The sequence below is a fragment of the Parus major genome, chromosome 1A (genome assembly GCF_001522545.3).
Source record: "Parus major isolate Abel chromosome 1A, Parus_major1.1, whole genome shotgun sequence".
NCBI classification, from domain to species: Eukaryota; Metazoa; Chordata; class Aves; order Passeriformes; family Paridae; genus Parus; species Parus major.
Window position 1 is genome coordinate 50,132,083 of NC_031773.1, and position 26,120 is coordinate 50,158,202.

General features: G+C 42.1%; 1 protein-coding gene across 1 annotated transcript; it reads right to left on the reverse strand.

The window, feature by feature from the left end:
• Positions 1–2,428: 2,428 nt before the first annotated feature.
• ISX (intestine specific homeobox) lies at positions 2,429–26,120 on the reverse strand. The gene is made up of 5 exons (XM_015627164.2): positions 25,949–26,120; positions 18,418–18,660; positions 7,992–8,143; positions 3,986–4,096; positions 2,429–3,310 (listed from the first exon to the last, which is right to left on the reverse strand). Exons 1-5 carry the CDS (start codon positions 26,118–26,120, stop codon positions 3,074–3,076), a joined length of 915 nt encoding a protein of 304 aa, XP_015482650.1. The 3' UTR covers positions 2,429–3,073.

Sequence of the window (26,120 nt, forward strand, 5' to 3'; positions counted from 1 at the left end):
TAATAGCTGTTGGAATAATGAATCATTTGCTACTTTGGGGCACAGATATTTTTTTTTTTATTTTATTTTTTTGCTTATTGAAAACCAAACCTGTTTGAGTTTCCTTTTAAAGCATTTAATCTAAACCCACCTTGTGGCTTTGACACCAGATTCCTTTTTGATCAAACTCCAGAGTGCTTTCACAAGCTCCAGCTCTGAAGACCTGGAATGAAAGGCATTTTCCCTTCCTGCCCTCTCCATTCTGCTGGGCTTCAGGAGGTCAGGAGGTGAGTTTTTATTGTTAGTCACTTGAAAATAAAATCATTCTGTGCTGGTATCTTTGGATAGACACTGTAAATTATGTATTTCAGCAAAAGCAAGAACATGTCCTGGAAGTGGGATAAAGCTGTTCCAGGAAGAGTGGAGGTTTGTGTAGGAACACAAGCAGCGAGGAAGTGTCACAGGAGACCTTCTTGGAAGAGCCAAACTCTCCTGGCTGGATAAAAGCCCACCTGAATAAATTCACTGACCATTTTATTTTGAATTAAGCCCTTATTTACACCAAGTCTTTTGGGTTAATCTCCCTGAGATGCACAGACATTGGGTCATTTGGTGGTTCCTGAGCTAGAAGTGATAGTGTTTTCTCATACCAAAGCCAAATCTAACTACAGGGAGGCAAAATGTGAGCAGAGCAAGAAAACAGAAGTAGGCCCTCAGGTGAGACCAATCATCCAGGCTAAGGGGAGATGTGAGGGAACAGAGGAAGGACATTTTACAATTGCTCAGCAAAGTCAGGTCAGAGCACAGAGCAGGAAGAGAATGTAGAACTTGGTCAAAAAGCATGAGGAACCAGATGTTTGGCTGCTTTAAATCACAGCTTTTTTTGACCCAAGGTCTAGTGTGTACCTGCATGGAATTGCAGAGCAGGCATCACCCTCTGCATGCTCTCTTTGTGACTGTGATCAAAACACGTGGTAAACACAAGAGAAAAAAAAAAGAAAAAAAGAAAAAAGAAAACAAGAGATACATTTAAAAGTAAATTACACCTTCAAAACCCCAGCTCTCTTTTCTAGCCACCCCCAAAAAACAACAGCAGCAACCATAAAAGGAAAGCTTTCTAGAGGCCCCTGGGCTCTCCTACTCTCTTTCTTTCACCAAAAAGTCAGTGTGAAAACGGAAATCATGGCCATAAGCCAGGGGGAGAAATTGTTCAGGTCACAAGGAGTTTTAGGGAAGATTAAAGGTTGAAGCTCATATGGAAAATACAAGTGGAATGTCATGGAGAACTGTGAGACTACAGGAGTTTACCCCAGGGGGCTTGTAAACCCTGTCATTTGAATCACTTGTTATCAGGTGAAGAAGATTAGGATGAAACTATGACCACATTTCGGTCCTCATGTCTTGTGTGGTCAGCTTCCTTGGATGACTTCTCCCTGAAGCAACTCTTTGTCAGGTTTAAGATGTGTTTGCCAAAGTAATCCTGTATGTCTGAAGAGCTGCAGAGTTGAGGATGTCCCAAGGACTGCTGTGTCCAACCTGGCATTATGTGGAAACATCAAGAGTATGAAACAATGTAAAAGTAGCATCCTAAGCTTCTGACCTCCATATCCTGACCAAGGAAAATGGTGATGTTGTGATCATCCCAGAATCCTCCTCTAGGCTAAAGAAATATTCATGCAGGAAAAGCTATCTCAACCCAGGCTATTGTGCAGTCATGTCCCCTTAGCTTTAGATGATTATGATGCCTATATTCCACATAATCATTGTGTAAGGACAATTCACATCCCAGAAACTGCACTCATGAGTGAACTGCACCTAATAAAGAAACCTTAGTGTGATCACTTTTTCTTCTTTAAAGTAAGCTCAAGGTCCTTAATTTGACTCTGTGTGTGTGTTTGTGTGGCTACAATGCAGTCATCTGAAGTTGCATGAGGTGAACACCACAACTAATTTGTGCTGATTTAATCAGTTAGGTGTTTAAGCTCTTTGCTGGAGATGAAGTTCAGCCCTGTATCTGACCTGAGTGTCCTTCCCTGACTGATAAGATGACAGGGATGAAGATGATAGAGCATTCAGAAAAAGGTCTTGTGGAAGATCTGTAAGAGTAAGGATACAGTATATACAGTGCAGACATTAGTGGAAGCAGAACTGGACCCTGAATAAGCAGGGGAGAGAAAAGCACCATATGTTGGAAGGTGATGAGTATTATGTAAATAACAGGGATAGAGACGTTTTGTAAATGGGCAGGCTGATCTCATTATTTATCTACAATTAAACTAAACTATGGGGTCATATCATCCTATTGAATCTAGCAGATTAAACTCAGGCTGTCTCCTTTTGTTATTGTTTTTGGGGGAGTTTTGGAGGTTTCTTAATTTAGATCAAAAAATGAGAGGCTTCCTCATAAGCATTTTAATTAACCAGCTGAAGAATTCTCTTGCCCCCAGAGACTTGCAGTACCAAATCCAGAGCTCAGACTGTTGTATTTCAGCTCAGATTGTGTTTGTGTCCCTTTATTCAAGTCAAAAACATAGACAGCAAAACAACCTCCCCCTCCCTGCCACCAACTGACTACTTGGAAAAAAAAACAAGGTATCTTCAAAGTTTGATTTTTGACCTAAACATATTCTTTGCAGCAGCCCAGTACCAGAATGTAAGAGAAAAGTGACCAAAACCTGCAGAGAAAAGCACTTTTATCTGGACCTTATGCCTATGCACACTTTATCCCAGGCACCTTTCCTGCCCCAAGGCATGAGTGCAATAGGGTCATCCAGTGTCTCGTGGCTGAGTAAAATCCCAGTCCTTGCACAGGGCTGCTTGGTGCACTGTCCCGCTGGGGAGAGGCTCTCGGCTGAAGGGCTGGGTTTCCATGGAATGTGCTGCTCCTCAGGGAGATGAGGAGCTCCTTTCTGGTCCTTGGTGCCTCTTGCCCACATTCATTGGGCTGCAGCAACTCCCGGCAGCACTCCTCCAGCACGGTGACCTGGCACCACTGCCACCCACCATCCCAGCAGGCTTGTTCAAGGAGAGGAACCGCACACCTTCACAGAGGACACGGGGAGAAACACACTCCCCAGACACCCTGTGTCCTCCTCTAAGAGGAGCTGGCACAGATACTGCTCCTTTCCAACTTGTGGGGTAGCAGTGAGCCGTAAGGGGGCAGGACATGGAAGAGCAAGTATGGTTTTGGGAAGGGCAGCAGCTCCACGTGGTGGGGAGCGAAGGAGAGCGTGCTGGGCAGCCGGGCAGTTGTCAGCTGTCCTTGCAGTGGTGAGTAGTATCCCATGGCAGGAAAGGAAGCAGAGAGCTTTCTTGGCATCAAGCTAGGAGCCTTTCAAGAATAAAAGCGTAGTTTCAGGTGAATCAATATGGACTTCTACTTAGATGAAATTTACAATCAACCTTATTTGTTTCTCTGGTGCTCGGTAATTAAGAAGAGGAGTTTAGAAAAACAGACTTCCTAAAACCCAGTGGTGTGCTGTCACCCAGGACACAAAGCAAAATACCCTTTTTTCTAGCCATAAAAGTCTCCTGTCAGGGAAAGAGCCTGTGTGGCAGCCTAAAAAAATAACAGTCCTGGACTGCTAAAGCATAGGTTGAGGGCAAAAAGTGCTGGTCAGCCCAACCAAGGCTGGATGTTGTAAAGAGGAACATTTCTTTGTGGCTGCAAATGTCTTAGGTCCTCATTTTCAGGAAAATTCTGATTATTAAAATGTTCTGAATCAAAGTATGATTTACAGGGAAGTGATTTAGAAGCAAAATGGGGAAGGACCACCCTACAAGAGACACCTCACAGAATATTTATGGAACAGGTTTAATTCTGTGAAGAAATGTGTTATTTGATCAGTGGATTGATGGTGGGGTTTCTTGTCATCGTATTGCCAGTTTTGTCTTTTCCAGTGCTCCTTCTCTGGGATAGTCCCATGGGATTACTGGTGGAGTGACTACCTGGTAAAGGATAGCTGTCTCTCTCTCAGTGGCTTTATACAAAGTGTCAAATACTCACTGTTATATCTGACTTGGGAGCAAAATCAACTTCTGTCATATGCTGAAGGCCACCAAAGTTCCCGAACTTTTCATGTTTCCTCCACTTTGCTCGCTGATTCTGGAACCAGATCTGGATAAAGGTAAAAAAGAAAAGGTACAGAAATTAACAGAGTATGAAGGAGGAACTTCTCAAAGCCAACTACTTTCCCTAAACTCTGAGCATCAGAAAACACTGACCTCCAGTTTGGCAGAACCAGGGGATGAATCTAAAGTAAACCACTGGGTTTAACAGAGCACTTTTTACACTTTGCATAGCATATGGGATCTCTGGACTACTGTGATACCCTGTTTCCTGTTGTGGCTCACAGAAGACATAGGATCACCCTGTTCAATGAAAGACAGTTTTCCAGGGCTCTCTGGGGAAAGCAGATCCTTCTGTGGTCAAAGCTGTGCAGTGGTCAATGCACACAGCATTCCATGTTCCCTAGAAAGTGTGACATTTCATGACAGAGCTCTTCCACCCTTGGAGTCATTCCAAGTGAACAGACTGAGGAAAGATCCACCTAGATGTTTTGCTGGGCTGCAATAAAAGTGTGTCACCTGTGCAGATGGATTTACAGGGTTCTACCTATATTTAGCTGGCAGAATTTGGAAATTCACAGAAGGGACCTAAGTGAAAGACCCAAGGGGATCACTCAGCAATCTAAGTATGTTGTCTGCCATCTCTTTTGCGCTGGAAAGCAGACAACTAATTTTGTCTGGGGAGTTCCTTTCATCTGTCAGCTGATTTGACCAGTCTGTCTTCTGGCAGAGGTATAAATGTATTTATTGTGCCACTGCAATTGTTCATCTTGCTGCATTGCTGTGAAAAGTTGAAGCCCCTTTCAATTTTAGTTTCTAGCTTACTAAGGGACTTGCTATTTGAATGTAAGCAGGTGGATCACATGAACACAAAGTGTTAGTTATTGAAGCCAGGTGCTACTGGATGTAAATACATATGTATTTTAAGCCAAATAATGAGCAGCTCAGTTATTTCTGCATCTCTCACCCAAGAAGTAATGGGAATGTCAGGAGCCCTTTGCTATATTGCTGATAGGTAGCTGCTATATTGCTGATAGAAGTATCTGGGGTTACTGAGAGGACAGTTTTGTTTATCTGGCTTTGCATGTGTCTGGAAACTGCTTAGTGTGTATGAACTTCTCCATTCCCTTTCTACCATGCAGGAGTTATATGATGAAACAGCACCATTTAACACTCACCAAGTGATAGAGGGCAAAGGGGGCACTCCAGCCAATATTCAGTCTCTGAAGCACTCCTTCTAAAATCTGCACGTGGAATAAAGCTCTCACTTCATGGACTTACTTTTTTATAACTAAAGGCAAAGATTTTAACACTTTTCAGACCAAACTGCTCTTTTTTGCCCAACCAGTTCTCCAGCACCCTTATGTCTAAAATGATTTCTCAATACCCAGCATGAGTTCTTTTTGTTGTGTTTTAAACCTACTCTGCGTGCTCTGTCTACCACAGGTATCATACCTTTATCAACCAAATACACAGAATCACAGAAACATAGAGCTGGTCTCCGCTGGAATGCATCTTTTAAAGAAGATCTAGTTCCAACACTTCTGCTGTGAGCAGGGACATCTTTCACTAGACCAGGCTGCTTAAAGTGCCATTAAGCCTGACTTTGAACACTTCCAATGATGGGACACCCACAACTTCTCTGGGCAATCTGTTCCAGTGTCTTGCCAATATCACCATAAAGAATTTCTTCCTCATACACAAAGTAAATCTATCTTCTTTCAGTTTAAAACTGTCACTAATAATCTCACCATAAAAAGATGAGTTTGGCAGTGTCTATTTTCATGAACCAGTGCTGATAAGCATTAAATATGTTACATTTTCTTTAACCCCCCATTAACAGAATATACAGTCCTTTTCACAGTTTTGCCAAAAATCAATGTTTGTCTGACAGGCCACTCATTATCTGCTTGTCCTGTTTACCCTTTAAATACTGACATAACATTCGATTTCTTCAAGGCCCCTAGAATGGAATGTCTCCCATGCTCCAGAACTGATTAAATATCAACACTGATGACCCAAACTGCTTCTCAAGCAGCTTTTTCAGAACCACTGGAGGTAATTTACTTAGATGTGTAGATTAAAAATTATCTGTCTGTAGCAGCTGCTGTTCAACATTATCCTTACAGAAAGTGCTGCCACCTTACCTGACATATTTCCAAGGATAGAGCAGAAATTATGAGAGAACATCTCTGACATTTATGCACTATAATTGACAGTCCTACTGTTTCTATAAAGTAACAGATCAGTATAATTGATCACTTTGGGGTTTGGGTTTTTTTTTTTGTTCTTAATCGACTTTTATTGAGTTTTTGATCCTTAATTTTTCTGATCAAAGCTTTGGTCTGCACCCTCCTGCTTTGGTTATTTATTTTTTATAATTTATTTTTTCTCATGTTTATTCATACAGGATTCTTAATTTTTTCTGTGTAACACATGCAGTTATACCATTTCATCTATCCACTTAAGCTGTTTCACAGCAATCATAACTTTTTTTCTTGAATGGAAGACACAAGATTTGTCACAGTTATGAAGGGTTTCATTTGGTCACTGAATGGGTGTTCACTTACTTATTTGACAGTTAAGTTATATTTCTGAGGTGATCTGACTGACACAAAGCTTTTAGCTTTGTCAAAACTGTTATTTCAAAGTAGCAGGAGCACATTCTTTGTGTGCTATTTGACTTGTGTGACAAATGCAGTCAATCAAAACTATAACTTCAAACCTGAACCCAAGTTACTGCTAATTTTTAGTTCTGTGGCTGATTTCCCTTTATCAGCCAGGATGGGGTCAAAGACAGAATTTCCTGTGTCTTGTATAACACTGTCTGGATTGGGAATTTGCCATCTGCACTTCATACATGAGAGACTTTTTATTTCTTTCATTTACATCTCAGGTTGATGTTACCCATAATAACTCATTTTTATTTTTCCCCATAGCGATTAATTTTTTTTAAACAAAAACCTGTCTGGTTCCTTCATGTGATTCACTGTTCTGTGGACAACATTGACTGCTGGCAGCCCAGCTTGTGTCTTATGCTGTTGGAAATGCATGGTTGGTGTACTGGTATTGCTAATGGGCATATTGTGGCAATGCAGGTCTAATTCTCCCTGTCACCTAATGATGAAGCAATATTATCATGGCTAGTCAATAGTCCCAGGCATGCCATAGTCAATAAACAGCTCTGTGTTGAACTTTGATTGTTAGAGAGGGATATATGCAAAAAAATACACCAATGACTTTAGCACTGGGGCAAGTGCAAAAACTGTCTCAAGCAAAAATCATCACTACAGTGCCTGGTAAACAACACCAAATGCAGAGTGGTATGTACATTTTAATGTAGGAGATTTTAATGTAGGAGATTTACTATGCAGTAAGAATTTGACATCAATTTTTAGCTCAGTCAGCAACATTATATTACAACTGGGGGAAACTGGATTAGTTTCTGTGCACTGAAATTATAGCCAGGCCATTTACAGCCTGTGATATCAAAATACAGAACACTAAGAAGCACTTCCATTTTGGCAATTATTTTCACATTTTTTGAGACTCTGTGGAAGATGGATGTGGATGACAGTTTGTACTGGATGAATATTAGCCTATAAATGGTTGATAAATGATTAATAAATATTTCCATAAGTGGCTGCTCTGTTGCTACAGAGTCCAACAGGTTGCTCATAACCACCTGTAACTCCTATTTGCTATGCATTTAGTATGCTGGGAGCTCCTGTTAACCCTTTGATTAATTCCATTTGGTTAGTCACAGCTGGGTGACAAACACTTCTTTCCCTATTTCTAGGAAGACAAGAGCGATACTGGCCTCGTCTGTAGGGTAAGAGAGAGGTCACGTATCTCATTAGCATTGCCACCCAGGCACAAACTATAAAGCATGCCAAATAATGAATGAATTGCAGTGAACACAGCCTTTTGGAGACGTACAGTACCTGAACTCTGGCTTCTGGGAGGTTTATCTTTGCTGCCAGTTGATTGCGAATATGGACATCTGGGTAGTGAGTCACTCGGAAAATTCTCTCCAGTTCCTGGAGCTGCTCAGCTGTGAACGTTGTCCGGATTCTTCGTTTCCCTTTCCTCTCAGCTGTGAAAAACAAGGAAAGATGTATTTCTTTTTACAGGAAAAGGCTACAGGACCACAAGAAGATTCAGAGGTGCAGCAATTTCTGTAAATTGCTCTGCAGTTGGGATGGCATCTACCACACCTTCTAGACATGTACTCATCACAGGTGACTGGCGCCTGACATTCTTTAGCAGACAATGTGAATGAACTCCTTTATCATTAAAGAAATGAGTCAAAAGTATCCATCTGCACTGCTAATTCCACAGATACATCACATGTCAACAGCTACAAATGCCTGTGTATTTTAACCACACTAACCCTGCAATGAGTTTGTCACCAAAGTCCTTCAGTGTTGGACCAACCATTGACCCCTGAGTGACTGCTGCTCTCTTCTCATACCATTCATACAGCAGCAGGGATAGCCAGCAGTTTAACTTTGCAGTTGCAAAGAAAAGGTGCTTTTCTGACTGTACCATTGTGGTGTGAGGACTTTCTAAACAACTTAACTTTAACTTAACCTTAAGAGTACGGCGTTAGAGCCCATGCAGAAGTTTAGGTGCTGTGAATTCCTAAGTAGACTCCTAGACTGCAACATTGCTTCACCTCTTGTGGTGTGATCACAAAAAGTACTTCCCTCAACACTCCTATAATGCTTTGAAAATGCCCTCCTACACCAGGATATTTCATTTCAATCATGAACTCTGTATAGAACTTGATGTAAGTTAGAATGAGGTCTCGGTTGCTCCAAAATGATGCTGAAGGTCTTGCAAGGAAGAGGAAAAAGCAGCTGCAGAATACGGAGTCCAACCCCATCCCAAAGCTGGACTCTTCTCAGATCCACAAATGGAGTGTCTTCCCACTGACACTGAATGACCAGTACAAAAAGCCACCACCCAAGCACTGTGAATCACAGGGTTTTTCTAATGAGCTTGGAAAACTCATCTGACCAGAAAATGACATTTTTCATTCTGTAATCAAAACCTCGTTGTGACTCTGTTGACAAAGAAAATAACGATTAAAATACTCTGTTCATCAGCTTGGTATGAAGGAGCCCAGACACGACACCATTGTGAATATTTCATCTTTTCTAAACCTTTGAAAAGAAACCAGTCATGCAAGAATAACTGAGGAGTGTCATTTATCATGAACACTGTCAATACTACCATGTCTCAGAAACAGCCTAATAAAGCTGATGTCCAACACAGTTAAATCCATATCATTAGACTTTCTACCAGCCTATCAAAGTACTACTCATTAAACTGCAGCACTAGCTTTAGACTCAAGAGAAAAACAGTATTTCCACTGAATCTTGCTGGCACTACTGGGGCAGAGCTTTGAAATGAGAAATATTCATGTGTGTTTATGCTGAAGGTATAAAGGGCACCTTCTCCTAAGAAGCCCTGATTCCATTTACTTGAACCTTCCCAAAAGATTACTGTAAAGAGGGTTTATTGCTATATGCAAGAAAAGGGAAATATCAGTGCTGATAGCAGAAATCTTAGGACACTACATCCCCTGGAGATAAGATAGGGTTCCCAGTTTGTAATGTTGTTTCTTGAGGATTTTCACCTCACATTTACTATACAGCTCAATATACTCTGTCCTGCTGGCACCTCAGAAATGTCCAGGACTAGAGAGCATGGCTTTAGAGAAAACAGGCATGAGTTCCTGGTGTCTCATACCAGCTTCTTGGGTATGAAAATGACCCAGATAACTTGGTGATTAGCAAAAGAAACTCCCCATTAGCTCACTCTAAATCTTTCACATTTTTCTTTCTGGAAAGCTGAATTGTGTTGTAGACAACTCTTAAGTAAGGGGAGGGTCTGCACAGTGCTCAGAAGTATCAATCCTACTGAAACCAGACTTTGCAAAGCTGAAACTCATGATGAGATTGAACAAAATGCAGTAATATGAGGTCAGTTATGGGCCAGCAGAGACTGAAGGACAAATTTTGATTTTGACTAGATATGAAATTAAACTGCTAACAAAATAGACTCCTGTGAACTAATCAAGGCTTTTGCCAGCAGGGAATATAGAAAAGTGTATTTTTTTTCAATAAGTAATCAGTCATTCCATTTTAAATTTTTTTAAAACTATTAAGAAATGCAAAAAAATCTGGGACTCAGTGTTAACATTTTCTCTTGCAAGATTAAACTTTTTCTGACTGTAGCTTTGATAGTTCCCTTTGCCTTGGGACCTCAGCTTAGAGATCCCATAGCAAACAACAGCATTCAGAATTACAGTCTAATAAAGAATGTGGGTGGAAGATGTAGGACTAGGAAGCATTGGAAGTGTGGAACTTTGGCTTTTCAAATGTGGCTCTAGAGTCTCTGGGGAAATAAGACTCTGTCTGAGTTTCCTGAGCTATTTTTTATGTAAAAGCTAGGGATATTCAAGTGTGCTTTTATGCTCTGTGAAAGTCATTTGCAGGTTAGCTGGCTGCTGAAACCAAGCCTGAAAATACAAGGCAGCTAAATATGTCAGCATTTTCAGATGCTTAGAGATACAGCTGTCTATACATTGCCTTACTGTTGACATTGGAAGGGCCAGATCCTCCACGCTGATAAAGCAGTATAGCTCCTTTAAATTCAGTATCAGGCTCATTTGTCCTCTGCAGATCTGCTTTATTACTAGGTCAGACTTGGAGCAAGTTGGAACATATGAACTTTGTAGAAATAGAAATTCTTCTTGAAGGTGCATGGTGGAAGGATGAGATCAATGACTACAAGTTGCAGCAAGGAAAATTCTGGTTACATACAAGGTAAAACATGTTTTCATTATGAGGGTAGTCTGATGTGGGCCAGGAGAGGCTGTCAAGTTTCATACCTTGCAGACACTCTGAACTTGACTGGTTAAAAGCCTAAGCCACTTGATTTAAGCTAGCCCTGCTTAGATTTGGGGTTGGACAAGATAGTCTCCAGAGGCCTCTCACAACTTATTTTATTATGTAATCTCTGACCTCCAAATAACCACATGAAGTAAAGCCCCCCCATCATTCCTTACCTAAAAAGTAAGAGAGCTTACGACATTAAGGCCTTAAACTAAGCACAATTCAAAGCATCTGATTTGCAGTTGCTTATATACACAGTTTTGGCTTAGCATATTGCAGCTTATTTCCACTGTCCAGTGTAACAGAGTTTCAAGAAATTCAAGGTATGAGAAAATCAATACTGATGACTACTGCTCGAAGAGGTTTTTTAACATTTTCAGTTTATGACATAAAAGCTGCACAGCTGCAATAATGCTATACTTGGGGCAAATTTCTTCTGGACTACCTTCTGCAGTAGGCAAATTGCCTGTGGTACACCTTGCACTGCTGTTTCTTAGCTGCATATCTGAACTAGCTAGAAAAATGCTGCCTCAGGGAGATCTGTGCAACCATACCCCCCATTTGTACTTACCCCAGTGGCACCTAGGACTGTATCAAGCCTACTTGGGCCATACACTGGAAGGACAAGGAATTAAAAATGCAGGAGAAGGGCTGGAAATCAATGCTAGCACATATTTGCCTTGAAGTAGGTAATCTAGGTAGATGAAGATTGGTGGGATTAGTTTATCTTGCTGCAATCTTCTTTGTCATTTCTGGACAGACACCCTCTCACAGTATGTGACAACCAGATACAAAGATTCTGCTTCTTCTTTGACAAGGAGAAAGCAGTTACATAAGCAAGCAAGTGGCTTTAGCTATATAACCTCACAAATACATTTTTCTCTATGTAACAAAGGTGGCTGTATCATTTGTTTCTCAATAAGAAACTATGGTGTGTTGAAATAGGGCCTCATTTTATCTGGTTAAATTCTGTTTCATCTTTTTTGTTTTTTTCAGAGAAGTTCCTTTCTCTCTCTCTCTCTTTGTAATTCAGATATGTGGATCTCCCAGCCAGTTCCTTCTCCTGGCTTTTCTGAATGTTGTTTTCCTTTGGTGATATTCTGCTCCTGGCAGACAGCCCCATAGCAAAAACCTCCAGCTATTACAGGGAGTTAATGGCATCAGGACAAAACCTGCTTGTCTGTATAGAGGGATGTGCCCATGGCAGTCCCCCTCCTAGATAAAGAGGTGGCTCATGGCTTTCAAAAGAGCTTGTGCTGCAATATGTAGGCATGAGTACTGCAGTGTTGCTAATATTTATTAAAGTGGTTTTCCAGCCTAAGAAGGACTGGCATAGCCAGTGAGACTGATCCTAATTGGATGGGTACAATATGCTCCAGATAGAGCCTCCTGCTAGTGAAACACAGCATTTCACATCCAGCTGCTGCCTCTTCAGGCATTGCCAAAGTTAATTCAGAGAAGCACAACTTGAACTTTTAAAATCTTGACCTCCTCCCTTCAGTCCAAAACTCCTTCCTATAGAGTTGCTTCCATCCTGGCACTGTGTACAGTGCCTAATCACCTGACAGCAAGATTGAAATGCAGAGAGAAGGTACAGGGGGTGTGAGCAGGACTGCTAAAAATACCGGGCTAGAAACCTGTTTAAGCAGGCTGTACGGTGGTGGTCAGGGGAGTTTCTTAAGCCTGCCTGTCAGAGGAGTTGGCAAGGAGTAGACAGTATGTATGAAACCATTCATGCAGACAGTTTGTTGTGGAGGATTGTGCTCACCATCAACCTGAGCCCCTGGTGAATTTAACCTTTCCTGTCTGCCAGCAAAGTGATGACAGTTTTTACAAATGCTCTTGCCTGAAATGGTGGTGTGCATAACTCTGGCACGGTCAGTGGTCAGCAGAATATCTGAAGGATGAAGGAAACCATCAGGTCGGTACCTAGGCCAAAGGTCATGCACATTCATGAACTCCTTCAGGCCAATGTGGATTGTGGGTAGATTCATGTGTAGGTTCCCCATGCAGCTAAACCTGAAGCTTGACACTTGACACATTAATTTCAGTGAATGTTTGCTGTAGTCAAACCTCACCTTAAGAGCAGTGGCCAGCCTAAACCAATAATGGCTCTCATCAAAGAAACCAAGTTCCCCATCACTCTCCCCACATTCTCTGGTCCAAAACCCTTGTGAGAAACCAACCATTTGCAAGAGGGAGAAAGCTGAGCTTACTGCAGGTTGCACAGACAGCCTGCTTTCTTCTTTATTCCTGCTCTTTGTGGCTATTTGTACCTGCAAACATCTAGACACCAATCAGGAATGTTTATTTACATCCCTGCTTCTGCTGTTTCCCCCTTAAGCATAAAGGGCTTGCTAAAACAATAAGTAAAAGACCTGCCCTCAATTTCAAAGGACAGCAATTAACAGCACCATATCCTGTGTCTTTAATGAAAAGTTCTAGGACAATTTTGGAGAAGCCAATAAATACTTATTAAGACCTCTGAAATTAACTATTCATGATGTGCCATCAGCTTTACAAGTGGTCACATTATACAGATTCTTCTAGAAGGAACAAATTAACCTCTGGGTCCTGTGTAATGTACCCTTTTGATCCAAAATTCCCAGGAAAGAAGGGGCTGCTTGAGGAAAGCATTGAATGTTAACAATTGCTTTAAATAAATAAAACTCCAAACCCAAAACCCATGAAGAAACAACACAAAAGGAATTTATGATAGTCCCCAGCTGCTGACAGCTTTGCTTTTTTCAGTGCTTACTTGTACCAGTGAGACTTCTATGTGAACAGAGTTTGAAGGGTGAGAGTAAAGGATTCAGGTTTTCACTTAATATCCAGGGTGTCATTATAAGCAGTCAGTCTTCAAAGAGGGAGGAAAAAAACAAGAATCATCCTTCAACAAGTAAACCCAGCAAAAGAAGGTCAATGATCTGGGGCATTTCCAAGTGTATATAGAGGAATATTGCACTTTAGAGACATGGGGTTGCAGGGACTATTCACACAGATAAACAAAAGGCTGGTAAGACAGCTAATGGCAGCCAAATTATATATATGGGCATTTCTTTTCTTTCCCCCCGCTTTTCCTTTTCATCTAGAATTGTTTCCTTTTGTTCTGCAGGACAATGGGATGCTTTTGCCCTTTCTCACAGTCCCACTGGCATATTCTGGGCAGCTGATATTTATCTGGGATTGTGATTGCACAGTGCTTCGTTGTCTCTTGGGCGTTTCAAAAATGCATTAAGGTAAGTCATATTAAGATAAGCATATTGGGGAAAAGACTGTCTGTGAGAGATAAACCATGCTGTTTCACAGGGGTGCATGGATTTGACCATATTGTCCACAAATGAACAGTGCTAGTGAATTTATTACTTCAGAGAAAACATAAACATTGAGCTAAGGATGTCTGCAACTGGCATCAGTACAGAGAGGACATGACTTATATTGTTATTCCTCCAGAACTGAGATTATCTCCATACTTTCTGTTGCCTTTATGAAAATTGCTACCAGAATTCATCAATATGCTTTGAGATCACAGATGCTATCATAACAATAAAACAATTAGATTAATAAAAAGATCCCTGAGCTCCCAGACAGCAAGGTGCAGAGGATTTCTCTGCTATGGAAATATTTGGGTGATGTTGACTCATTAGGGCAGCCTCCTCTACAGCAAATAATGAAGACATGAGCTGCAGGAAGTAATGTGAACCTCTGAACCACTTGTGGTTCACAGCCTGAACACCTCAGTTTCTGGTGGAACTAGGAGCCAGCTCTGTTTATTGAAGCATGATCTATGTTGTCCTTGAATTATTGCCCAGAGCAGAAATCCCACAAGACCAGACATCACCACTGAGGGTGATGCCTGGCTTCTCCAAGGCACTGACTGCTCCTTTGCTTGAGCAGAAGGCTGGAACCATTACCTGTGTGCAATGCTGGGCACACACACACACACAGTGCCTTTGGATGTAGTTACACTGCACACCTGCCCAGTGTAAACAATCAGACCCAGCACGTGTAAAAGACAAAAATGATTGCCCAGGAGGATCTAAACTAGGCTGGAATCTTCTACCTGGTAATCTCCACCAGGAGAACTAAACATGCCTGACTAAAATGAACAGTTGATGGGCCCCTAATCTGAACTGATTCTGATCAGGGCTCTGGAGCTGCCAGAGTGAGCCTGCTGTCTCTCTATCAGACAGAGCTAAAAGGGGTTGGTAATGCAGCCCCATTAACAGCCTCCTACACAATGAATTTTCCCCTACTGCTCCTTAAGAGCAGACACCTGGGGAGTGCTGCCACAGGTCAGGCAGGCATGGGGGTATGTTATCCTCTCAGGCTCTGGTGCTCCACTCTTCTGAACTGGCAAGCCAAGTCCCAGGGGGGTCAGACAGAGCAGAGAGAAGTAATTAAAAGTAAAGTGTGAGCTTAGGATTTGGGTGTTTACACAGACAGGTTGCTGAGAGGCAGACCAGCAACCACAAGAGTTTGCCCTGCTTGCTTTGAAGTTTTGAGTACCTTGGCAGTGATGGTGGTTGCACATGGCAAAGGGTGCAATGACTCATCTCACAGAAGCTGGCCCAGAGTCTGAACATGCAGCTCCAAAGTAAGGCCTTCCTTAGAATGATCTTCTAAAACAGATTTTATCAAAGCTGTTTCTCCTTCTAAAATGGGCTTTTTCAATGCTGCTTTCTAAGAAAACAGGTTTTCTGAAAAGGCTCTGCTGAGCTTTTCATGCAGAAGGCCACAGGTGAAAGCATACAGCATTCAGAATGAAGGCACCCAAATTCAAATAAGGGTTTAGCAAAACTAAATGCCAGTGTCAGCATGTCTCTAGCATATGAGGGCTCTTCTTTTTTTGCTTACAATGCAGCCTCTAAGTTCAAAGTACAAGAGGCATTGCTTCCTGCAAGTGGTTTGTGATAAGGGCATAAATCTATTTAGCTTAAATGACACTGCATTTCTAAACCGCTTAGTGGCAGAAGCCATTTTGTAGGAAAAGAAAAATTTTAGGGAATTGTTGCAGGATGTCCTGCAAATAGGCTCCAAATCCATATTCAGGGTCACAGTTGGGGTGCTCTTGTTACCTCAGACCAAATGCCCATGAAGGAGGCTGTTGTCGAAGCCTCCTCCTCACCTTTCTCCTCCTGTGCACAACAGCACCAAAGCCCAGCCTTCCTGCCTCCAAGGTGATTGTACAGCACGCCTGATTTTTTCTGTTCCCTGACAACTAAACAGATATGTGTGTCTGGATAGAGCCCAGAGCCCTTCCTCTCAAATCATGAAGGAATTTTACACCAATAGACGTGTGCTGAGAGGGAGAAGTGAGGGAATGCCCTGCCAAAGGCTTCTGATGTCTTTTCACATCAGAAAGGTCTCACACTGCTGAGGCTGGTGCTGTTCCTCTGAGTGCTTAATGGCGTGGTCGGTGTGGGTGTGAGGGAGGTGCTGGGGACACCTCCATGGATACACTATGGGCATTTGAGACTGCCAAAGTGCCTTGTCAGAGGACCCATAACTGACCTGTAGCTGCCATGCCAAAAGCATTTCTGAAGCATCCCACAGCTGACAGGTGCACAAACAGAAGTTAATTTGCTATCAGCTTGAGCTGTCAGCAGGACTGCAGACTGCTTCCAGGGATGATGCAGTCTACCCTTCCTGCAGGTGTTGTTGCTGACCTTGTCCGAGAAAGGCGATGCCTGCCACAGCCAAAGGCAGGAGAAAAAGAGCTGCCAGCTCTTCCCCCATAATGTAAAGTGGAGGAAGGAGGCTGAAACTTGAGATACAGGGAAGTATTTTAAACCCAGGCCTCCAGCTCTCTGCTAGGAATGATACAGTGCATGAATGGGATCCAAAACATCATTGTTTGCACACCACAGGGAAAATGTCAATCCTGTGCTTTAGGATTCTCCCTCCTTCTTCAGCCAGTTTCTATCAAAGGCTCAGCAACTGCAGGAACCAGTAGCCTAGAAAATGGCAGATCATTAAACCTCTGCTTGGCTTCAAAACCTCACTGCGATGAGGGAACAGAGGGATTTTGTTTAAAACGCCTTTAAAATACACATTGCAATTGCTCATGTTGGCTCAGGTTTGTGAAGGTAATTACAGGCTTCCTCCCCTGCTTTACTGATGAGGCTGGTACCCACCACGGTGCTGGTCAATGAGGCTAAGTGCCAAGTCAGGATAGCCACCTCCTGGCTGGAAATTCCCTCACATCTGAATGTTCTACTTTTATACTCAGAGGCAACTCCAAGAGCCAGATACATACAGCCCTGACTCTTCTGTGAGGAGGCAACATGATTTAGCCTTGCTGTCATGAGCTGTGTGCAGCTTACAGGGCAGAGAAAAGCTAAAATTTCCATTTATCTTACACGGCTTCTCCCCGCGTCACGACTGATGGCTGCCTTGTGCTGGAGGAGGTGACAGCAGCTTGTCACAGGACTCATGTATACCATGGCAGCAGTGGCAGAAACAAGGATTTTCTTTCAAATGTATGTCACAGAAAGTGTTGTTTCTCCTGCCAGCTTGCAGAGTATGGAGCAAGGATGATGTGTGGATCTTAGGAAAGTCAGCTGAGTAACCCCACATCTGCCATCTTCTATGGACTTAAATAGAATGCCTTCTTTTCCCTCAAGTAAATAATAACAAACTGCAAAACACACCTTTCTGCTGCTGCTGAAAACATGTTTTCTGGAGTGTAGTAAGAATGTCTGTATTAACTTTTCCTCACACTCAAAGAACTTAGAGGAATTCTTCTCACATGCTGCTAATTAACTGCCCTCTGTTAGGAACTTGTCCTGTTCAGGTACCACATATCCTGCTTAGCCTAAAGTCTCTGTGCAACATATTGGAAAAGGATATTTGTGTTGTCCAGTGCTTTGGCTAAGAGACAGACCCTTGTTTACCAGTGCTCATAATTAAATTAACAGATTCACCAACATGGCCAGAATTGAAAATTGACACATCCTGCCAAATCTACTGTGTATCACCAGTTTGCTGGTGTGCCTGCTGATGACCTCTTCATCACCTGTACAGTGGGTCCAAGGTGTACAGAACACATTGAGCTGACTCGGCTTATTCACCAGCCTCTCTTCCCCACCTTGTGCAATGCACATTCTCCAGGAAACAGGCATTGCACAACCCTGGCAGTGAGCCTCAGAACGTGCTAACTCCTCACACCCCGAGCAGGAGGGCAATAAACACCCAAAGCAGTCCCTACCATTAACATTGGTAGAGTTGGTAGGACTGAGCTGGAACTTCAGCTCAAACAGTGGCTCTTCAGTCTTCTGATGGCAAGAATGAAGAATGAAGACATGAGTCTCTATGACTCAGCCATGGTGCTATGACCATCTACTGTGACTCAGCCAATGGAAACATTTGTAATGTCTGTTGTTTATCGCCATGTACGTAATTGTAAGATAACAGTTGTGTTTTGGGGCATTGAAGGGGAAAGTCTGGGTATGGAGGCACTCACCATGAAGTGGATGGTCCACTGGGAAACCACATAGCTGATCTTCCTCTTCCTCATGTTTTCTTTTGCCTTCCAGACATTCACGTCCCGTGTCCTCACTCAGGAGGGACACTGGGTTGGCAGTAGGCCTTCTGCAGTGAGCTGCACGAACTCTCCTTGCTTTGGCCATGGGTGCAGCACATGTGGTGGGAAGAAGCATTTTGACTGAAGGTAAGTCACAGTCAGACTGTCTCTGGCTGCTGGAATCTGTGAAGGACACAGCACAAGACAGCTTTGAATAAAGCAGCCACCATTCAGTGCACCTTCCAGTTAGCGTGAAAAAAGTGGTCTGGATACTATGCCATTCAAACCTGATCATATTTTAAATGGCCCTAATCCTTCTGTGCTGTACTTCAATGCCAAGATTACCCCATGTTGCAGACACAGGAGCTCAGTGAATTTGACCCCCAAATTTTGCCTGTTCTCTGCTTCCTTCCACTTTAAAACTTTCAATGGTCCTTATGAGAGATTTTTAAAAAGGACTGTAAAAATGAGACATAACCAAAAGATGGAGAAATCTCAGCTTCCCTGTCAGTATCCAAATTAGTGGCTGCCTTTCTTGAAGAACTTGGAAGCGAAGTGGATATTGAGCTGCTCTGAAAATCTGTCAACAAGATTGCCATGGAATTTGCTGGATGCCAAATGCTTTTAAAAGTCTGGTCCCTTCTTAAATGTCCCTGTAGATACACCTACCCTAGAGGAAAATGGGCCAATGAATAGGTTAAAAGTCAGTGTCTTCCCAAATTCAGGTCCCTCTGTCCTTTCTTCTCCATCTGGGCTGCCTGCTGCTCTGATTTAGGCATTGGACAATTCTAAAGGCAGCCTTTGCCCAGGCTGTCAACATTTCCCTCTGTGACAGATGACACTGGTGATATCTAGGAAGGTACTGACAGCCAACTCATCTCTGTGAAATCACCTGCATGCTCTTGTTGATAGGCCAAACAGGAGAAGCATGTGTTGGCCTATTTCCATGAAGTGCAGCTGTAACATTAGCTTAGATTTGAGCATGGACATTATAAACCATCTCTAAGGTAACTTCACCTCCCTTTTCTATATTACAGCCTTGCCATAAACCCTGATGCTGAATGCTCGATGTGCTGTCTTTGGTAGTTGCAATCATGGCTCAGTTGACTCTCCAGAGACAAGACATCTGTATCTGTGCTGCTTTAATGGCAAGCCTAGAATTTTCTCTAATTCTCCTCCCCACCTGGATTTCTTTGCTTGGAAAGACAGAGTAAAAGGCAACACATAAACATAATGTACCCATTAGAGAATTTAGGTTTCATGGTTTGCATGGTCTGGGAGCAAATATAACAGTACAGGTCTGTCTGCTATGATTGCCAAAGAACATTAAAATCCTAATGTTATAATGGACTGCACCCCTGAGCAGTCTCCCACATCTAGGCTCTGGGGTTTGCTGCACCTGTGGGTGGTCCCCTCTACCTTCTCATATCCAAAAGGTAGCAGGTGTGAACCACTACAGACTGTACTGGAAGAGACTCCACTTCTTAATTTTTAATGCATTTTACTATATTATATTAATCATATCATATCATATCATATTATATATATATGTCACCTCTGGGATTGGCAAAACATCTAAATTTTTAGACTTGTTAGAGATTTCTTTTCTCAAACAAACAAGTTCTATTTGAAAGCAGCTTTGGAGCAATGATCATTGTAACATCTGGAGACAAAGTACCCAATTAGGATTCTGCCCTCAGTAAGAGCCCACACAATAGGAATTTTATAGAGGGTTGACACTTCCATGAAGAAAAGGAGGTTGTAAGAGCTCCAAACATTGGACAAAGCTCCATTTCAATGAAGAATAATTGTCCAAATGTTATCTATTTAAAATATCACCAAACTTTGAGTAACCTTCTAAACACAATTACATGTGTACAGTCATGCGGACCTTAAAAACCTGGCCCACCTCTACGTTTGAGGCACATTGTGCAAAACAGGACTCATTCCTTTAGTATCAACTAACTTTGAGTTTTCTGGTGAGAAAACAGGTGAAGTTTTGAATAATATTTGTGGGATAAAAGAGAAGGACAGACCTGGGAATGGTTGCTAGCATGAGGCAGGGGTTAAATAACAGATGATCAGAGGCTATCAGTACTGGCATAGGTTCTTAGCCCAGGATTTCTATCTCAGTCTCCCATCCCTAAATTAAGGACTAGTTGCACTCCTTTGCCAGATGTGATGCTGTGAAAATTAATATGTTACAGAAGTGATGATGCATATATCCTACAGTAATGAAAAATGTAAGGGCACCTAAGAAAGGTGCTCTTATGTAGAGTGATTAAAGCTTTCTAAGAATGACATTAGCATTTCCTAAATTATAGAAGACTTTTCATGTCTTTATTCTTCATATACAACTTTCCTCCCCAAAATCTTTCCCTGAGATGCTCACATACCCTAGTGATGAGCACAAGTTACGTATAAGCACAGCAGTGAGCAATTACAGACAGAAGTAGAAATAACAGGGAGGAAATGGAAGACAGTCCTAGGCAGAAGAGAAAATGCCAACGTCTCTGTGAACTAGGTGTGGGAAGATCTGTTGTTTGAGATCAAAGAAGTATGAGCCTCAAAGATAGGCTGAATTAATCAAGGAGTTTTTCTGGAGGATAAGATTGAAGGTGGATGATACTGAGTTTATAGCACATAGAAGAGAGTTAGGAGCCCGAGTCTTGTTTGCATTGCAACCTTCTCTGGTGTTTGTTGCTCTGACCAAGTAAAGAGACTGCCTGAAGCGGTTGTTCTTTAGGCCAGCTAGAATTTTTTTGGGTACACATTCTTGTGACTCCAGCAGGGAGCTCTGAAAAATAGCTATGAACTGACACAGGGCAAAACTTCCTCCAGGGAATGTAGTTTTCTTTTTTTTTTCCTCCAGGGAAGGCAGTGACATTTCAGCCTAGCGCAACACGAGATACTTGTTACTGTCATGAACAGAAATTACTTTGACTTGTGGCTCAAAATGGTCTTTTTGTCTTGACTTTCAGTTGCATAGGAAAGGATGGACAATTTCAGGCAAGATAGTAGGGTTTTATTTTGAAAGCAGGAGGTTATTTCAGATGACCTAAGTTCCATTTAAGCCTTCTTTTGTAATCACTGGAGAGAGACAGACCTGTGGAGGCACAAGGTTTACGATTTTAGGCTCTTACTAAGGCTGTGAACAGGGAAGAGTCTATCACTGAGAAACAAAAGCATCTTTGTATTGTGCTGTTCTTCTGTTTCTTCTACATATTCTTTCTTTCTTTCCTATTTTTTTTGCTTTCCAGGTTTATTGGTTTTCCTTGTAATAGGTGGGGTGAATTTGCCTTATTGGCCAGATGGTATCTGTTCAGTTAGATTCCTTCAGTTTGTTTCCTCTTTAGTGATAAAGCTGGGTGGAGTGTTGCTAAAGGTGAACAATCATCATTTGTGTGTAAAGTGGTGGTTGTATTCCTATTAATTTGCATATCCTTACCATGATGGAGCATAACACAAGCAGAATGACAAAATTACCGTATCTGTTACTGCTTTCACTATTAATTTCCCAGGTGTAACACTCTTATCCCAAGCTTTCCATGACCTGATAAAGGATCTCCTGTTGGTGAAACCTCACTAGCAGAAACCAGAGCAGTAATGAACAATCACTTCAGATGTCCAATTTCAAGTACATAAACATCAGGTTCCCAGGAATTCCAGAATTTTTTTTTTTTTTTTTTTTCTGAAACAGGCTTGATATTCTTCTGTGTTTTAAATGACAGAGTTGGCACAAGGGAGGAGATCAGCACACACTGGGTGTTTAATTGTGTTCTTTGCAAAGGCCATGGTCTAGGCACTGTAACAAAAGGCTGAGAGGAAAAGCACAGACCGCATACTAAAATGTCTTCTTGTCCATTATTTGTTTTTTGATTTGGTAAGAGTCTTCAGTGATTTCAACAGGCTTCAACAACTGCAGCTCCACGTCCTCTAGCTGTTGTGTTTGTGTAGAGAACTCCCCTATGACTAACACTGCAACTAGGAAGCCACATGCTTCAGAGAGCACTGCACACTCCTTATTCCAAGTCCCACTGGAATTACACTCACAAAAACATATGAACTCAGGAGACAGGCCCAGAGATCTTCCCATACATGATGAAGCCCCAGCTTTTTGTGAGATTGTGCTGGCGCTGTGCATCACAACATCCTTTTTGTCAGAGACTCAGAATAATTTGTTAGAAGCAACTTCTAGAAGTCATCTGGTCCAGCACCCATGGGTTTTCTTGGGAATCTTGGTTTGCACCCCTTATTTAGAATCATAGGTTGGAAAAGACTTTTAAAGTGATTGAGTCCAAACATTAGACCACCAAGTCCAACCATTTCTGACATTCTCCATATTCTGCTCCCCTGGTCCTACCTATCTCCTCAGCTCATAATGTCTAGATTTAGACTTCAGGACAAGAGTGATCTTGGTAGTGAGACTGTCTACATCAGATGGTAATTTCTGACCTCAGTATTTGCCCTATAGTAGCCTATGTGATGCCATATGGATCTTCCCGTCTCTCATATGAGTCATGGCTTTGCTCAGATAAATACCATATGGTGCTGTGGGGAATGTTCTTAAAATCCGTAGTAAGATATAACTAAGCCCTGACCTGTACTTACTTCCTTGCTGCTGCTGAACTGTTACGAGAAAGCAGCTGGATCTGTATCCCATCCTGGAATTTTCAGCAAGTTCCCTAGCTCATTTCAGTTCCCTGACCCTGGCCAGCACCGAGCCATACGAGATGTGGCTGATTATTTACACTATTTTTTAAATGACAATGTTATATGGTATGAAGCTGAATGACTTAGATGGAATACAGCAATTATCCCAAGATGTACGGCACAGAGTATTGCACTTCAGAAATAAATATATTTATTGAATAAATCACAGTTCTGCTCAGAAAGCAAAGGGTAATAAACTTAGGCACCACATTCTTAGGTAAGAAACAAATAATGAAAAGGTTTTGTTTTAATTTTTTTTAAGCTTACTTGATCAATCAAAAACAAACTACAACAACATTCTGGAAGATTTCTACAGCTTTCCTGCTTTCCCACTTCCAATAACAATTAAGTGAATCTTCATGTGTATACACCGTTTTCTTTAGTTAATATTCTATATTCCCTTAAGTTTATGAATCCAGCCTTGCTTTCTAGCAGGGGGAGAGAAGAGTCACTATATTCTCTTGCTACAGCTACAGTCTCTGTCTGGTGAAGCAAAGCCAAAGGCAAGGCCTGGTAGTTCTGCCTGCATTGCTTTTAAGATGAAAAAGTGACTGTATGCTCAGGTGGAGCAACCTGGGGTGAGGCTGCGCTGGCAGGGCAGTAGTGCAGTCCCAGGAACCCACCATGTCCTGCATGCAGATATGTCAGACCCCTGTGCTTGCAGCAGCCAAGACACACTTAGCTAAGACCACAGCAAAACTGGGCTTTGACATATGCATTGTGAAAAGATACTTAATACAGAAAGATCCTGTCTTTGCTCCCAGAGAACAACCTCGCGTTGTTGAAATGCAGTTCTGTGGCCCATGTGGTGAACAAGCACTGACTGAATTTTCAGTGGTGTTATTTGTCTCACTTTGGATCCTGTGGAGCAAAGCGACTGCCACGGGCCCTCAGGAAAGGACTTTCAGCCCACAGAACCACACTGCCATGGCTCACAGCAGCATTTCTTCCCCTTCACAACCTGGCACCTGTGCTCCTTCAGCACATGGGCCCCACTGCACCAGGAGCAGCCATGTCCTTGTCCACCCCAACAAACTACCAAGTTCTTGCTTCTTTCAGGACTGCTTGTCCAGTTCCAGCCAGCAAAAGCAGCTTAAGGAAACCTCCAAATGCTCCAGTCCTCCAATAGTAGCAGTGGTGAAACAGGCAAGCAACACTCGCCAAAGCCTTCAGCAACCTCGTTTTTATCTTTGAAACAGCTTTTTCTTTGAGCAGGAAGCTGTAACTCCAGATGACCTGGAGATGTTCCCTGCAAAACCCAGTTATCCTATGGTTCTGGGAAAAGCCAGCAGAACACTATCTCTCTTCCCCATACACAAGTTTCCATGGAAAGCTAGTTACCGGAACAAAGGCAGCAGTGGTATATTCAGCCCCAGCGCTGTGAGGTGAGTGGTGGGCTGACTGCCACATGGTGAGGAGATGAGTTATCCTGTGTCAGAGATGAACAAAACGAATTCCAAATCTTGGGCAAAGCATGACTGAGAGTCAGTGTTAGGGTGCTTGAGTCCAACCCCAGTAACCAGTTACACTAGTGAGTAGGTTCCCTCTCCATTAGGCCTTGTTTTCTTTCCAGTCCAGGTCGGTATCCAGTTTGGACATAAAAAAAGATGAAACTATGCACATAAGCAAATAGTTTCTTGGACTAACAGACTTTTGGAAAAATACTCTCTCCCTTACTAATGAGTGGGTCATCCAGTGTTCTGGGAAATGGGGTCCCGATCCATAAAAAAAATATCTCTATATTATTAAAAAAATAAAAGTGTAGTGTTAAGCTTTGTTGAAAGCAGTTGAGTTTGAGGTGAGTGAAAAATTTTGTGTCAAAACTACAAGTAATTTTTTGTTTAAGTGGATCTGCTTGTATACATAAAATATCTCTTTTTCATGGAAGATGCAGATTGAAAAGATGAAAAAATACTAAATCCAGAAAATGCTGGATGTTGTACTTTAACGAAAGAAGGAGACAATTTCTGTGGGGGTGAAAGTTCACTCAAGGCCAGAGTAACTTAAACTGTGAAAACTATAGTCAAAAAGTCTAATGTACTTGCTGGTTTGCTAAGATCAAAGTCATGCAAGTTTTCTACTAGCTGTTTTTATTTCGCTCATGAAAGAACCTAGTGTCCATGATGATAAGAATAAATTATTAAACATGAATGCTTTCTTATTCCAGCAATTGGGTTCTAAGACTCCTATAGGTACCATTTCCCTTACAGATCATTTCTCCTGCTTGAGGGCAAGTGGTCAGATTTATCAGAAAAGGATGCTGGTATGGGATTTGACTGTAGTTTCAGACAATAGTCAACTCTTGATATAAGTGAAACTCCGAAAATTTTGTTAAGTTTCAGCACTCTTAGGCTTCCCGAGTGTGAATACCTTTCCTTGTGGCAGGCATTTATCTGTTTTTTTCCCCCCTACCAGATAACAAGACTATTGTTTTTCAAAAGGAAAGATGCTGTATTTTTTACAATAAGCACTCCTCACTGAAGAGAGCTACCTGAAATAACTTTTCAGGTTGCATACTCACCTCTCCAATGACATTGGGGCCTTACAACAAACCCCCAGTCCGATCTACTGCGAGGTTGAAAGCAAATCATTTAAAAAATATTATTTCGGTATATATAATGAATGATTTGTACCTGATAAGGGGAATCCCAAATTCCTACAAAAGTTAAAGAATCGAAATTCCACACAATTAAACCCGACAGCTGTAGAGATCAAAAAGCAAGGAGCGCTTTCATTAAGAGTTATAACTGGTACTTACCAAAGGCCACCGCTGACCCTGCTTTTAGGGACGGAGGTCTCTCGGCGTAGCTATTCCTGTTTCTGGTTTCACTGCTCAGGACACTGCTGGCAGAAGGTTTCTTTAAGATTTCCTCAATGGAGAAGGACAGGCTGGGCTTCCTCTGTCCAGCACACACCCGGGGGTCCGTCAT